Here is a 15,190-nt window from a genome sequence, read left to right as displayed (position 1 = left end):
AGGACGCCAGCTGGTCCACCCGCCAAATTTAGTAAACCCGATTTTTGGGCTTAATTACATGAGGCCGATTCCCGGGTTTCGGTTGTATCTTCCGAGCGAAAAAATCATGGATCATAGTTCGCGATATCAACCGTTGGATGGCGCTCCCCGCAGGTCGCAAAGCAATCCGAACGCATTTTATTCATCAGGCTGCACAGCTCGCGAACGGTATTTGCGCGATCCAACGGTGGATTCGCGCGAAGGAAGATGAATCATTCTTTCGCGCGAAAGATACAACCCGAACCCCCGATTTCCTCGTGGTTACTTGGGTGGCTTCTCATCTCCCTCGTCGTCAAAACAAGGTTTCGTCGTGGCTACATAGTGTACGAGTTGTTCTCCTTCTCCTCGGACGACCCTTCTCTTCCGGGTTCTTGGCTTTGAGGATCCGAGAGAGAGGTAAGGAAACCACCATTTTCTTAATTTTTTTGGTAAAAATATCGGATTTGCATTTTTTTTTCTTTCTTTCTTTCAATTACAACCGTTGATTCTCAATATGGTTGGCCTCATTTTTCTTTTTCTTATATTATCTCCTTAGAATCAATTGATTTTAGCCTTTTAGGGTTCATGGCAACAATCATATTGTTGAGAAACTTTTTGTTCTCAATTATTGCATAAATTTAATTTTGTAACATATCTTTAATTTCGGTTCTTGAAGATTAGTTTTTTTTTTTTTTCCTTCTTTCTTGGGAAAAGGTGGATACAAGCTCCAGAATCCTCATTCCTCCTCTTTTTTTTTTTTTTTTTTTTCTTGAAAGAAAAGCAGTCACGTGTTGTTTTGTCTTTTAATGTTTGCAGTGTTTTCATTCTTGTCAATAATTTTTTTTTTTTTTGGTTTTGTCATGTATCTGATCAGAATATAGTTTGTTTATTTATTTAATAGATTAGATTTATCGAGTCATTATTTATTTGATTGATGGTTTTTTTCCTTCACTATTACTAATTCTTTTTATCGATTATGGTTATAGGGGTCTTCTTAGAGGCCAGGTGGTGGAAGGTCGTGAGATCCAATGGCTCTTGGTCTGAACGCACAGCTTGGCCTTTCGACGGCATCCTTCGGTGTATTATCTTTCATTCTGGGCATAGTCGCTGAGTTTGAAAAGGTCAATTTTACTACTAATTTCTTGAAGCATTTTTTAGAATATTACGGGTTTAACAACTGCAACCAATCTATATATATATATATATATATATATATATATATATATATATATATATATTCTATGGTTTGCTTTCTCAATTTAGAAGTTATTTCCTATGTATGTATCATTTTTCATTGTGTTTTTCTTTTTTTTTTTTTTTGTTTTAAATTTAATCTCCATGCAGCCTCCATACGGAACTCCAATTCAAGGAAAGGATGTCATCATCTGTAAGTTTCCAAGCGATCCAACAGTTGCATTAGGTGCCCTCTCAGTTGTTGCAGTCTTCATTTCTGCCGCTCTAGGGATTCTCTCTGTGTTCTTCCCTTACAAAGGCAAATCTGTTCCAAGGAATGTCATGTTCCAAAACTGTACATTCTTTGTATTCTTCCAACTGTCAGTGTAAGTTTTTCTTTGCAAGAAGAAATAAAGCTATGCCATAATAAAGTTCTCTTCATATAAATAAAATCATGTACTACCACAAAAAAAAAAAAAAAAAAAAAAAAAAAAAAAAATCATCGGGCATTAGCTAGTGATACTTATATTTGTTACTGAATTGACGTGCCTTTTAGTTTCTCTTTTTCGAAGATTGATATTTAACCTACGATGATATCATTATGCATGCTCTTGTTATTCTCTCAAATTGAAGTAGCTACTAAATTCTAAAACTTAATTATCAAACATATTTTTCTCCACTGATTTATGGCTCTTGTCATCAGGGTGTTGACCCTTTCAGGGGCAGGAATGATGTTAATGGGAATTATCCAAGAGGCGCTTCAACACATCCACAATGTGCACCAAGATCTTGAGTATGCTTGCCCGACGGCGAAGACCGGCGTTTTTGGAGGGGCTGCCTTCTTGAACCTCGATGCCTCGCTCTTCTGGCTTGTTAGTCTGATGCTAACAATGAATGTGCGAGAAGATTATTTTGGGGAGACTGAGGACTCCAAAGGCGAGTACGGTGAAGTTTTAATTGATGATAATGAGACAAAGGAGGATAAGCACACAGCAGCTTAAGTATGAACAAACGGACTAGCACCAGAAAGGAGATAGCAGACACCAACATTGCCCTTCACCAACCCATTTGAGAAAAAATTATTCGAACTTTACATGAATGGTTACCTGCATCCTTGTAGATATCCATCATTCTCCAACTAGTGCCATATGGCTTGATGTTGTGAATTGTTTTGCAAGTTTAGGTGACTTGCAAGGCAAATTATAGTATTGTTAAACTTGATACTTATATTGTTGGCTTGGATGTTAAACTTGAATTATCCGCTTAAACTTTTGGGATCGATTGTTAGTTGTTACTCGGCATGATTCAAATTTGCAAAATGCCATCTTTATCCAAATTAAGACAATAAACCAAAATCAAACTTGGACAATCACCCCTCTTCTACCAAGCAAGAAACTCATTTGTTGTAGATGGGTTTGCAAAATGCCGATTTAGTAGCCCAAGGATTTACTTAAAAAGGACTAGCATGAAGCTTTTGCTTCGGTGCCCAAACTAGTCATTGTAAGGTGCTTACTTGATCATTATTTGAAATTGGTCTTTATTTCGATTAAAAAAATAATTCTTTTTTACATGGAGATTCCAGGGAGGAGGTTAGCATGAAAATTTCTCCCAAGTTTATCAAAGATAGCAATAAGCTATGTCGCTTGTACATGTCTTTGTGTGGACTAAAACAAGCCTCATAAAATTGATTTGCTAAATATTTTATCACCTCATTGATGATGTTTTTCATAGTCATATCTAATTATTCTCTTTTTACTTCTGAAAAGGACATATTTTTTAACAATTATTTTAGTCCATGTTGACGACATTATTGTTATTGCCAATAGTCCTGCTACAATTAAGCTGCCCAGCACATTTCTTCAATTTTATTTTTATATTAAAGATTTGGGAGTTCTTCATTATTTTCTTGGCATAGAGATAGCTTGCTCCAAAAAAAGGTATTAGGGCTGAAAATAGATTGGGTTGGGTCGGGCTACACCTCTATTTAAGCCCTGCTTGAATTTTTTTAGACTTTAGATTGGGCTTATGTCTGAAAGTTTTGAAAAATCTAAGCCTAAGCTCCATTCGACACCGATTACATCAGCCTGAATTACATATTTGGGTCAAAATATTGAGTTAGCTCAAACTTGATTAAAGATATATGGAGCAAATGGCTAAATAAATGAATGGTTTTAGTAGATAAGAAATACTGATATGTTTAAGGGCAAAAGGTATTTCATTGATGATGTTAGCCTATAAAGTACATATCAAATCCAAATAAGTTGACTTAAGAGGAAAAAAAAATATAGATAAACAAGAGTTTTTGGCTTGGGTTCAAGCATGAATTTGGGCTCTGTGTCGAGCCTTGTTTGGGCTTGGGCTTGGACTTGGGTTGGGCTTGAGTCAAGCCATTGATATTTTGGATTTTGATCCAAAAAATAAATGGACTCTATATTGAAGTCTAAACTCAGTTTGACATCTTTCGGATTTGATTCGTAGCCTGAACTAAAATCAGTCCAAGCCCATTTTTAGCCTTAGGAGACATCTTTCTCTCCAAAAAGAAAAAATTATTCACTGCTCATCTGATTTGCCAATGCAGCAAAATTCAAGACTAGAAGTTAATGACAGTGAGTTATTGTCTGATCCAACTAATTATAGACTCATTAGGCATATAAATATCAGAGTGGATATTGTTTATTCTATTAATTTTTTTAGCCGGTTTATGAGCAAACCACATGAGTCTTACCAACAAGTTGTTTTGAGAATTCTTCGCTACATGAGGTTTTCACTGGACAAATACGTTTTTTCTTTCTTCCTCTACCTCTCTTTGCTTGTTGGTTTACATTGATTTAGATTAGGCTGGTTGTCCTCGTGCAAGGTGATGCATCATTGGTTATCGCCCCTTTTTTATGGATTTCGGATACCCAAGATGCAACTCCTAGTATCTTGCTTGCTCATCAAGTGAATCCAAATGCTGTCCCGCTTTGAAATACAATAGATCATACATCTTCATTCCAATCTTGGAGTTTCACCCGATACAGCTATTTTATATTTTGACAATTGGATAGCACTTGACATGGAGAGGATAAGGGGGTGTTTGGTTCGTGACAATTGGATAGTACTTCACATTGAGAGGATAAGAGAGTGTTTGGTTCGTAATCGAAATCGAAATGAAAATGAAAATTGAAATAGCTTGGAGTCAGAATCGGAATGGTCAAATCCTCTGAAGCATTTGGTTCGTGATCGGAATTGGAATGAAAATTTGAATCCATAGAGAAGAGTATGGATTGAGTTCTATATAGATCGTGCCATTTCCATTCCATCCTGAAATCAGAATTGGAATGGAGCTCCTCCCAACCAAACGATTGGAATGAGAGTCACTCATTTCGATTTCGATTTCAGACTCCCACTCCTCCCAATCAAACACCTCCTAAGTACATTGAAATCGACCGCCATTGGATTATACACTACATGAAAAACCATAAAAGCCGGCACTGTTTAAGTCATCTGCCGACACTTATAAGCATCGCTATGAAGAGCATCGAAGAAACGCCGGCAATGCAAGAGCGGAAACAACACTATCGTTTTCACAATCCACAGGATCTTAAACCAACCGCTCAATCCATAGGATTAATTTCACAATCTGTTGGAAACTACACTCTTGTTTTAGCTGGAAAACAAGGTGCAACGATTAAGGGATCTCTGATAACTTCAATTAAACTACATGGAAGCCTCTGACTTTAAGCCAAGAACAGCTAAACTTGTCCACCTGATAAGCATAGATTATGCAGGTTGTTACATGCAACCAGACATATATGCACCTTATTTTTCTCCAATATTCCAGATTTCATCTCGTTTGGAAAGCAAACATGTATCGCATGATAACCATGAATTTATGGCTCATGTGCAGTACATAGAACAGCATGCTGCATGCAATATCATACCATGTTCATGCATTCATGACCATCATGATGATCATGATTGCATTACTAGGAAGTAGCTGAACTCATATATTTCTCAACCCTCACAAGAGGTTTTTCCCGTGTGGTTACTCTCTCTTTTGGGCGTCTTTATTGTTCGTAGCACTGTCACGTATTGCAAGGAGCCCATCCAAAACGGGGGCCCCGCGCCCATTAGGTCTACGACCACTCGCTATCAGATACAAGAGGGCCACACACCGGTACGTAACGTGCTCCAGTGGGCAACCAGGTCGGTGCGAGCCCCTCCAATGCCCCACCAGAAAGCCGGCCAACTAAGCCATCAGGGATGCGACGCCGGGGGACCCATCCGTGAACAGATAAGGTCTGGTCCGATGCTAAAGTTCACATGGCCCTGGAACCAGCTCGAGTCCCACCACCACCTGGCTCGAGACTGGGACAATTCAACTTTTACAGATGAAATTGGATATAATCACGGAAATTAAAAGAAAATATAGTTAATATAACATATTTTTATCAATAATAGCGTTAGAATTCTTTTAGAAATTAAAAATATTTGATTGATGTAAGTCTTCATTTTCTGTAGTTTAACTTAAAATTTAAGTGCTGCTAGCTAGCTTGTAAGACTTGAAGCACATCCATATCGGGACCCCGGTAACTGGATATCTTAAAGATATGACTGCTGGCACCGTGCCGTTTGAATTGAAGCAGCTCCTTCTTAATTCTTAATTGCTCCACTTTTTTTAAAGTAGCGTATAATTCTCAAAATCTACCTCTTTTGTAATCTGAACTTCATTGGTTGTTGGTGATGAAACTGATCTCAGATGCGGACAAGGAGGTCTCGTTTTATTGCGACATGGAGCGGCTTGTTTTGGAGTGGGATTAATAAGGAATGCTTTTTTTCCTTTTTTGATACAAATACGAAGTGGTTTTCTTCTTCTTCTTCTTCTTCTTTTCCTTGTTTGATGAATATGGAGCGGTTGTTTACCAACGAGAAAAAAGCTATCTATCGACCTCCGACCTCCCATGGATGAGAGCCACGCCAAATTATCACATGCAAGGCTACGAAATGTCTCAATCCAACCTCATAAAAGCCTTTCCAAAATTTGGTCCTTTGTACGAAAAAATCGTATCCTATACTGTATAGACCACATAGCCGTGTATGCAACTAATTATAATCATCCATTTCAATTATAATCATCCATGTCTATAGTGGTATTTCCAGATGAATACTTAATTAATAAGATTGTATGGAATGAGTGGTTGTAATTCATAGAATGCACAGCTACATGGTCCATGTCATATAAAAGATATAATTTATCCTTCAAATAAATGATGATAGAGAGATCATGCATGCTGGTCATCATGAGTTGATGTCAGTATAGTCCAAGATACCCTTCAAAAAAATATATATTTTCTCAAAAAATGTTTAATCTAAATTTGTATGGACTATTAATTTATTTTACTACATCCAAGCTTTTTAAAAAGAGAAATGCTTGATATTGCCACATGCCTAATTGAGAATTTTCCAGGTTTAGCTAGCCAGAATCACATGAATATCACAAAGGCTTCCATGAAAAGTTAGATATATAGTCTATAAAAGCATTTAGTCATAAACAAAGGTCTCATCAATAACTGCTAAAATGATCTTGGCACCTCATCGCAGCTAAAGGATCTCATAGACATATTCTTTCACATAATTAAGTTTTATCTAGAGAGAATTAAAATATAATTTTAATATTTTATATTCAAGAAACCAGCAACTTGTGATTGAGAGTTTAGCATATATTTACCAATTTAGGAAAAAAAAATAGTAAATGACTACAAAACTAAGAACCCAAAATCACCTTCTCCACCCCTCCCAATAATAATAATAATAAAAAGCCTCCCGACCACCAAAAAAAAAAAAAAAAAAAAAGAGAGGAGCGCTCCCTCGAAAGATATATAGCGTCTCCATCAAAGTTCTTGCTGAAGTGTAGAGATTTCCAAATCAAAACGGTTGTAATGATTTAATGTTGTCGACTTAGTAGACAGTCTTAATAAAACAACAAAGTCTTCAGAGTTCATTCCATAATCATGTCCGACTTATTCTTGTTTTGGTCAAATCGACCTTGCAAGAAGGATGTCCTGGCTAAAATCATTGGACATCTTGGGAGGTAATCACACAGGGGTGACCGGATCTCGTCTCCACAACTTTCGGGAAAACAGCTAGATTTCAGGGCGGCCCACATGCACGGGGCGTTGCCCACCTTGTCGGCCGAAATAAAAGCTTAGAAACAATTCCCCCTACTTTTATCCCTTCTCCTATTCTATTCCCTCTCTCCCTTCCCGTCGATCCCCCAGTGCCCGTACCTAGATTTCTAATCCCCTTCCTCTCTCCATTCCAATTCCCGTATTCACTCTCCCTCCCTCCCCGGTCTCCCCCACCTTTAGTAATTCCTCTTATTTATCGCGCTCCAAATAATTGCAACTGGAATAACCGGGACAGTATAAGAGAGCGCACATCGGCGACGGTGGGATGTCTCCTGCTTCTGGGTACAAACAGCCTGCCCGAGAACTTCGTTGCACGTGCGAGGCCATGTGAACATCTGCATCACTGATTCACTTCCCAGCAGGGAATGGCAGCTCCTGCTCTCCAATCATTCCTTCATTGCTCTCGTTTTGCCGACGCCTTTGCTCCTTAAATCCCACTGGTGAAATTAGTCGTTATTCCTGAGGTATTCCTCAACGTGAAGAGAAGCAAAAGAGAGCTCCTTCAAAGGTATTATTAATTCTATGTCCTCATTAGTTCAAGAGGTTCAAGGTTGGATTTAGCTCTCTCTCTCTCTCTCCAAGTTTTCGCAACCTCCACTGCGGGCACACTGGTTCCTTAACTCACAAGTCCTAACTTATAGATTCTTTCGAGGAAAAAATATAGCTATTATATATATAATTCTTTCAGATATGTAGTTTGGTTTTCAAGATTTCTTGCGTTTGTGTTTGATGCTGAGATCAAGGTAAGGGAAATTTTCTTTTTGTGTTTTATTGCTGATTTGATTTTTTTGTTCTTTTCAACTTCCATATGTTTTGCTTTTAGATATAACTGGATCTTGGTGATTTCTCCACCGCCACTCGTTGAGATGCTTATCTTCTCCACCGGATGTATATTCCGCATTATTATTATTCAGTTTTTTTAATAAGAAAAGGATTTTGTTTCTATTATTACTTTTAGAGTTTAGGCATGGATTTAATATTTTGACAACCATGTCTCTATGCTATTTAGGGTTCCTTTCATCGTGTCAATCCTTCCTTTTCCTTTTTCTTTTTTAATGAAATATGGGGGAGGGGGAAAAACTCCCCTACCTATTATTAGATTAAAGGTAAGTACAGATTCTTAGCAATACATAATTTGCATCATACGATATTATAGAGTATTTGATGACTATCATCAAAAGATGGATAATAACAAATAAGATAACCTTACGTGTCATACATGACACATTTTATTTAATGATCGTTCATCTCCTAATAATAATCATCAAATATTTTATTGTACTCTGTGGTACTAACAATACACTTGAAAGTATTTTGGGTCATGCACCTTTTCGTTGTAGAGTTAGGTCAATTTTAAGATGGAGAAATTCAAGGGCATTCTTATCATAAAATTATTCAAATATCTATTAAGTTTCATAATTTTAAATGTAAAATTTTCTTCAACTTACAAATATCAATGTTACTAGTATTGTAGCCAAAGGTATTAATCAAAAAAGCAATAATCGAAAGACTGTTTCTTGCATACTTTTTTAATTTGCTTTCTTGCCATGGTGTTTGTGTTTCTCCTTAGTTTGCATTTCACCATCACTAAAGTGATAGCTACCTCTCAAATGGTATTAAATAATAGCACTACCCTCATCAATGAAGATGCAATTGACCTTTTCAAAAATCTCATTGAAGAAATTTCTGTTTAACGAATTTTGCATTATAATTAAAATCATACATTTAGGATTTTATTCTCATCCGGTTAGATAATGGTGGGTCCAGCAATAGTGATGTGCTAATAATAATCCAATGTATATGTTTCCTATGGATATATATGTAGATAGAAAAGGAATAATATTCAAATTAAGAAAAGGACAGTGGCTTTATCAATTCTATAGTCCATTGATAGACACCGATTGCATTCCCATGGGCTGTTTGGATGGCTAGTTGTGGAGATGGTCAAGCATCAAGCTCTAGAGCCTTGGAGGAGCCAAGAAGGGAACATGAGCTTTTTTGGGATTTGCTTCTCACCAGGTTCAAGGGATCCCACCATGTGGGCAAACTACATCTTTGCACGTTTCAATATAAATGTTGGCCGCTGCTTTAATTTACGTAGACATCCCTTCTAAGGTTTAGGGCAGCTAATATCATTTGTTGCATGTGTATGCCATGAATATTGGGTGATATCCACATTGGCTTGACCAATTAATTCTATAATATCATCACCTTGATGCTGTAATTGTATATCATAGTGGTGCACATGCTATGCCTTATAGTTATTTTTATCAAAAAAAAAGAAGAAGAAAACATTAATATTTTGAAAGATCATCTTCATAAATGAAAAGTGTGGATTTAATTGAAAAAGGTGATACATGGACTGCCTATCACCATTAAAGAAGGTTGAACTTGGGGTCTAATACCATTGATACATGGAGCAATTCATGCATCTACACATGGTTGAGTGATAACAAATGGAGGTAATAAGGCCCCATGGGAGCGAGATAACTGATGTGCTTTGCTAAGTGTACAATTTATAGTCTGAAAGGTTCACTTGTCCGAGTTATGTTATGGATCCATTCAAGAATAGGCAATCATGAATGTTTATAGGCATTTTAATATATAAATTGGTGTGAATGATGGATTTTTTGGGTGTAAGTGGAAAAAAAAATGCAATGCTTTGAGCAGTGCTGGTACATGTATGACGTATACTTAGAATACTAAAGTTGCATGCTTGTGCCTTCCATCTACATGAATATCACACTATTCTAGGTTGCAACATTGCTTCTTGGATTAATATGAAATCACACCACTTCCAAATTGTCATGTTATTCTTATCTTTGAGAACTACAAGCAAGATTTACAACTTTTACTTGGATCAACATCTAATGGATAAATATAAATCGCATGTGAGGGGTCATGCAGAAACATTTTAGTTTTTTTTTTTCTTTAAACAGAGCCATTCCCTTCAACAAGGACATTAGCAAGTCAAAAGATGCTAGTTAGCTTTCTAATCAGTCTACTAGTAGCTGCATTTCTAAACATGGGAGGATTTAAGTGTGAATACTACGGCCGACTGTGTAACCTTTTTGGTAGCTAAATGTACTGGGATGTTAGATAAGATATATATATCCTAGTGCTGTCCCGTTCTAATTTGAAAATATTTTGCTTTTTGATTTTATTGGATACATACGTACTATAAAATTATATGATCCATTCATTGCCCCCCTCCCACAAAAAAAAAAAAAAAAGAAAAAAAGAAAAAAAAGAAAAAACTGGATGTTACCCAAAAGATCTAATTTCTTGCCGAGCTTTAGTTAAAGTATTAAAAATATTGAACTAAAATAAAATCAAACAAAAAATTTAGAAGAAATTCCGACCTTTTGAGATAATTCATCTTTTTTCGAGTTAGTTTAATATTGTTGAATTGGCCTCATCAATCATATGAGAAAAGAGTACAGAGTTATTAAATTTATTTTCTATATAATTTTAATCTCTAAATTAAGATTATATTTTGATTATAAAAAATTAAAAATAAATTTTTATCTATATTTTCAACTTAAAAATAACTACTCACTTGAGTTTCAAATAAAAGTAGCTAACCATTTAAAAATAAATTAAAAGTAACTATCCATTTTGGTTGACTCTTATACCGTTATATCTTTTAAAATACTGTAGTATTGTATTATCATAATATAGTATTCATTTACAATAAGATAATATTATATTATATTAGTATCATATTCTTTTATAATAATACAGTATTGTTTTATTGTACTATATCAATATAGTATTCTTTTATAATAAGATAGTATTATATTTTTATGATATAATATTTTTTTATTATAGTATTACTTTACAATAATATAGTGTTATTTTATAATAGTGTAGTATAATTTTATAATAATATAGTATTACGTTATAATAATATAGTGTTATTTTATAAGTAAAGATAATTGGATCATTTTATTCTTATTTAAATAGTTATTTTAAGTTATGTTTAAAATAATAAATTGATTTTACTTGAAATTTAAGTGGATAGTTATTTTTTAAGTTTAAATTCAGATGGATTGTCTTCTTTAATTTATCCTTTTGATTATTATGCTACCACTAGTTAACTCTAAGGTGACGTCATATGGATAATATTTTATTATTTTAAATGCGCAGGGATGGAAGATCGCCCCTCCTATAAATCCTCGTCACTGCTCCCCCAGCTTCCCCGGGACTCCCGGGGCTCGCTCGAGGTCTTTAACCCCTCCAACTTCTCCGACCGCCCCCACTCCGACGCCCAGTACCAGTCCACACTCTCGCCCCCCTTCTCCTCTTCGCAGCCCCCCTCCGCCTCTGGACCCCCCGAAGATGACCTCACCCTACCATGGCTTGCCCTCCCCAAACCCTCCCCGCCGCTTGCCCGCTCCCTCTCCGAGACTATGTCCACGTCCAAGAAAGCCTCCACCTCCACTTCCGACGTCGACGCTGCGGCCCAGCGGGCGGCGGAGTGGGGTCTGGTCCTCAAGACCGACGAGGAGACCGGGAGGCCGCAGGGCGTCGGGGTGCGGCGGTCCGGGGACGAGATGGGGAAGGGCGGCCGGAGGGACTCCGGGAAGTCGCAACAGAGCTCCGAGGACTCCGACGTGGTCGGCGGGAAAGAGAAGGGATGGATGCCTAGGGTTTCGGAGGAGCTCCGGGATGCACTGTCGGCATTCCAGCAGACATTCGTGGTCTCGGACGCGACGAAGCCGGACCATCCGATCATGTACGCCAGCGCCGGGTTCTTCAAAATGACGGGCTACCTCGCCAAGGAGGTCATCGGCAGGAACTGGTACGCGCTCTTTCTTTGCCAACCGCTCTTGATCTTCCTTTCAGATCCTTCTAGTGTAGATTTTCGCCTTTCTATCTAATATAATCTTTTTCATTTTTGGTATTATCTTGGCTTTCTTTCTAATATGATGTTGGATTTTCTTTTCTGTATAGTTTAGGTTTCTTTCTAAGCCATTCAAGCATGATCAAATCAGTCGTGAAACATTAGAAGCAAAATTACCTGTCAAAGATGCAAGAAAATCAGTCGTGGGTGATTTATCTTTCTTTTATTGTTACCATTCGTCTAAGGTGTGCATGGACATTACTATGCAATGTGGACTTCATAGGAAATAATGTCACTAGTTTCATATAAGATTCTTGCACACCATGAGAATGGGAGGACTTATCGGTGATGATTAGACAAAACATATTTGGTAATGGATAAGCATATTTGAGAGTAGATGTTTATAAAGCTGGTGGTATAAGTTGATGCATTCGGATCCTCAATGAGGTGAGGCATAAACTTTGAAGAGTATCATGTAAAATTTTTTTATTTTTCAAAGAGATTTAGAAGGGTAGGACAACATATAAATAATGCGAAAACAAGACAAGGTTAAATGTGGTAGTTTTGTCAGGACTTCGTTATAAAATCTGCATGCATCACAAGTTCCACATTGCAAACGCCAAATGCACACATAACTTAATAATAACAGAACTCCATATATTGAAAATGTAAGTTACTTTGCCTCCGACAAAGACCATCCGTTAGTGGCTCATGGTCTGTAATTTTTTTTCCAGTCTGTGAATTTTACAATGTATACGTCAGAGGTATTTAAACTAACCTTTGTTTGCGAGACAATAAGTGGAAAGTGGAAGCACATTAAAATGATTTTAATTCTGTTTTTGTTCTACAATTCGACATTCACATTTGTGTTTCTATCTATCTTACCTTTCCAGCCGGTTCCTACAAGGTGCTGGAACTGATCCAGCTGAGATTGCAAAGATAAGAGAAGCACTGGCAACAGGAACAAATTATTGTGGTCGCATATTGAATTACAAGAAGGATGGGACTCCCTTCTGGAATCTCTTAACAATTGCACCTATCAAAGATGAAGAAGGAAATGTCCTCAAGTTCATTGGGTAAGTTATTGCTGAAATAATGAGCATGATGCTTTAAACCGTTTTATTTTGTTTATTGTGTAAAAAGCTGATGGTGTTTTTCATTCTGAATGAACCATTTCATTGGACACTCGTGCATTATCTAGCATTGTCTTTGAAATTTGACATTGTTCTTGCATGGTACTGATGCTTTGATCTACCTGCCTGATTAGAATCAAATTCCAGAATATTATTTATGTGTTTTCATGCAGGATGCAAGTGGAGGTGAGCAAGTACACTGAAGGTTCTAAGGATAAGATGATCCGTCCCAATGGATTGCCAGAGTCTTTGATTAGATATGATGGTATTGTGTGATTCTGTCTTGATCTGTTACATTGTCATGTTAATGTGAAGCACTTTATATACCCGTATACTTTAAAAGACAAGTAACTTCGTGAATATTTTTAATAGCAAGGTGGTTTTCTAATATATAAGAAACCTGCAGCTAGGCAAAAAGAAAATGCTCGTGGTTCACTCTCTGACCTTGTGGTAGCTGTAAAGAATCCCCATGCACTTTCAGAATTGGCAAGCCTCCCTTTCAAAAGGAAATCTGAAGGTGATAGAGAACTGTTCAAACATGAAGTTCCTGGAAGGAGAGACTCAGAAAATGGCACTCCAGGAAGGCGTAATTCACATGGCACAAGCAGTTCAATGCAGAGGATTGTTGAGCTGCCTGAAGGAGGGAATAAACCGAGAAGTTCCGGTCTACGTTCCTTCATGGGGTAGGCTTTATGTTATTACAATGATCATATCTGTGATCCATGTTGCTTATTGTCATTCTTAAGTATCTTCGTCATCTGGGAATTAGCTTTACTGCACGTAAGCTTTCTGCATACATGCTATGTGAATTTGTATTTTCTTGTGGAACTGTGAGTTTCACCTTTTGGCAAATATGTTGTGAACCATAGCCAGTCTGCTACTGCTGATACGCATTGGCATTTGTTATCAACTTTTGAGGCGACACCTGTTTCTGCAGAGGATGCTAATCTCCGTAGTTTTATTAAATTTGTTAAAAAAGTTGTCCTGGCAAGCAGACAGAGTAATGTTTTAGCTCTCATTCTTTATACATATCTTTATGCATAATTCATGGTTTCCTTCTATGTGTATCTTGTATTCAGGCAGGAAAAATGAAGTTGAGTTTTTAGCTTCCCTAATCATCTAGCTATGTATATCTATCTTATGTAGTAATTGCCAATATCTATTGGGAGAGTAGGGAAAATGAAAGAAATAAAACAGATCAACTTTTATGAACCCATTGGCTGTCTTACTATTTCCTAGTTCTTTCTGAATTGCAGGCTTATTGGTTTAGGCCATTCAAATGTGGAAAAGCATGAGTTGGAAGTTCCAATGGAGGAAGACCCTTTACTGGAAAGTGATGATGAAAGACCTGAGAGTTTTGATGATGACGTCAGGAGAAAAGAAATGAGAAGGGGTATTGATTTAGCTACAACACTTGAACGCATCGAAAAGAATTTTGTCATTACCGATCCAAGGCTTCCAGACAACCCCATTGTGAGATTAAGTCTTCAAACTCTTGTTTCCTATTTCTCCAGTTCCCATGCGTACACTAATTATATTCGTGATTATAAAAGAATACTAGAAGATGCTAATTTATAGTGTTGCTGATTATGTTTTCAGATATTTGCATCGGATAGTTTTCTGGAACTGACTGAATATAGTCGTGAAGAGATACTGGGAAGAAACTGCAGGTGCATTTTAGAATCTGTATATGCTCTCCCGTACCAAATGTTCTGCCTCTGGAGTAACCTACTTTTGGATCCTGGTTCTGTTCCAAGAAGTATTTATGCACATCTGTTATAAAACCATCAATTTACTATACTATATTATACTCTTTCATAGTTAAAAGCTACAATTATGCTGAGAAAGTA

At 36.9% G+C, this 15,190-nt stretch overlaps 2 protein-coding genes across 4 annotated transcripts in view; both read left to right on the top strand.

Moving 5' to 3' along the window:
* Positions 1-330: 330 nt before the first annotated feature.
* LOC105045773 (uncharacterized) lies at positions 331-2,485 on the top strand. The gene is made up of 4 exons (XM_010924168.3): positions 331-435; positions 1,005-1,139; positions 1,363-1,577; positions 1,895-2,485. Exons 2-4 carry the CDS (start codon positions 1,047-1,049, stop codon positions 2,190-2,192), a joined length of 606 nt encoding a protein of 201 aa, XP_010922470.1. The 5' UTR covers positions 331-435; positions 1,005-1,046; the 3' UTR covers positions 2,193-2,485.
* A 5,168-nt stretch (positions 2,486-7,653) lies between these two features.
* The window catches only part of LOC105045774 (phototropin-1A), a 32,896-nt gene continuing 25,359 nt past the window's right edge, over positions 7,654-15,190 (top strand). Inside the window, exons 1-7 of one of the 3 annotated variants that reach the window (XM_010924171.4) lie at positions 7,654-7,869; positions 11,511-12,165; positions 13,101-13,283; positions 13,514-13,605; positions 13,747-14,023; positions 14,597-14,813; positions 14,940-15,010. In XM_010924171.4, coding sequence (XP_010922473.1) covers positions 11,513-12,165; positions 13,101-13,283; positions 13,514-13,605; positions 13,747-14,023; positions 14,597-14,813; positions 14,940-15,010 — 1,493 coding nt within the window. In that variant the 5' untranslated portion in view covers positions 7,654-7,869; positions 11,511-11,512. Of the gene's footprint in view, positions 7,870-9,230; positions 9,381-11,510; positions 12,166-13,100; positions 13,284-13,513; positions 13,606-13,746; positions 14,024-14,596; positions 14,814-14,939; positions 15,011-15,190 lie in introns of those variants that run through there. The other 2 variants (XM_010924169.4, XM_010924170.4) reach the window with 2 other exon arrangements.

This window comes from Elaeis guineensis, chromosome 5 (assembly GCF_000442705.2).
Source record: "Elaeis guineensis isolate ETL-2024a chromosome 5, EG11, whole genome shotgun sequence".
Classification (NCBI taxonomy): domain Eukaryota; kingdom Viridiplantae; phylum Streptophyta; class Magnoliopsida; order Arecales; family Arecaceae; genus Elaeis; species Elaeis guineensis.
Note: the sequence above shows the minus strand (reverse complement) of the source record. Positions and strands in the feature narration are given on the sequence as shown.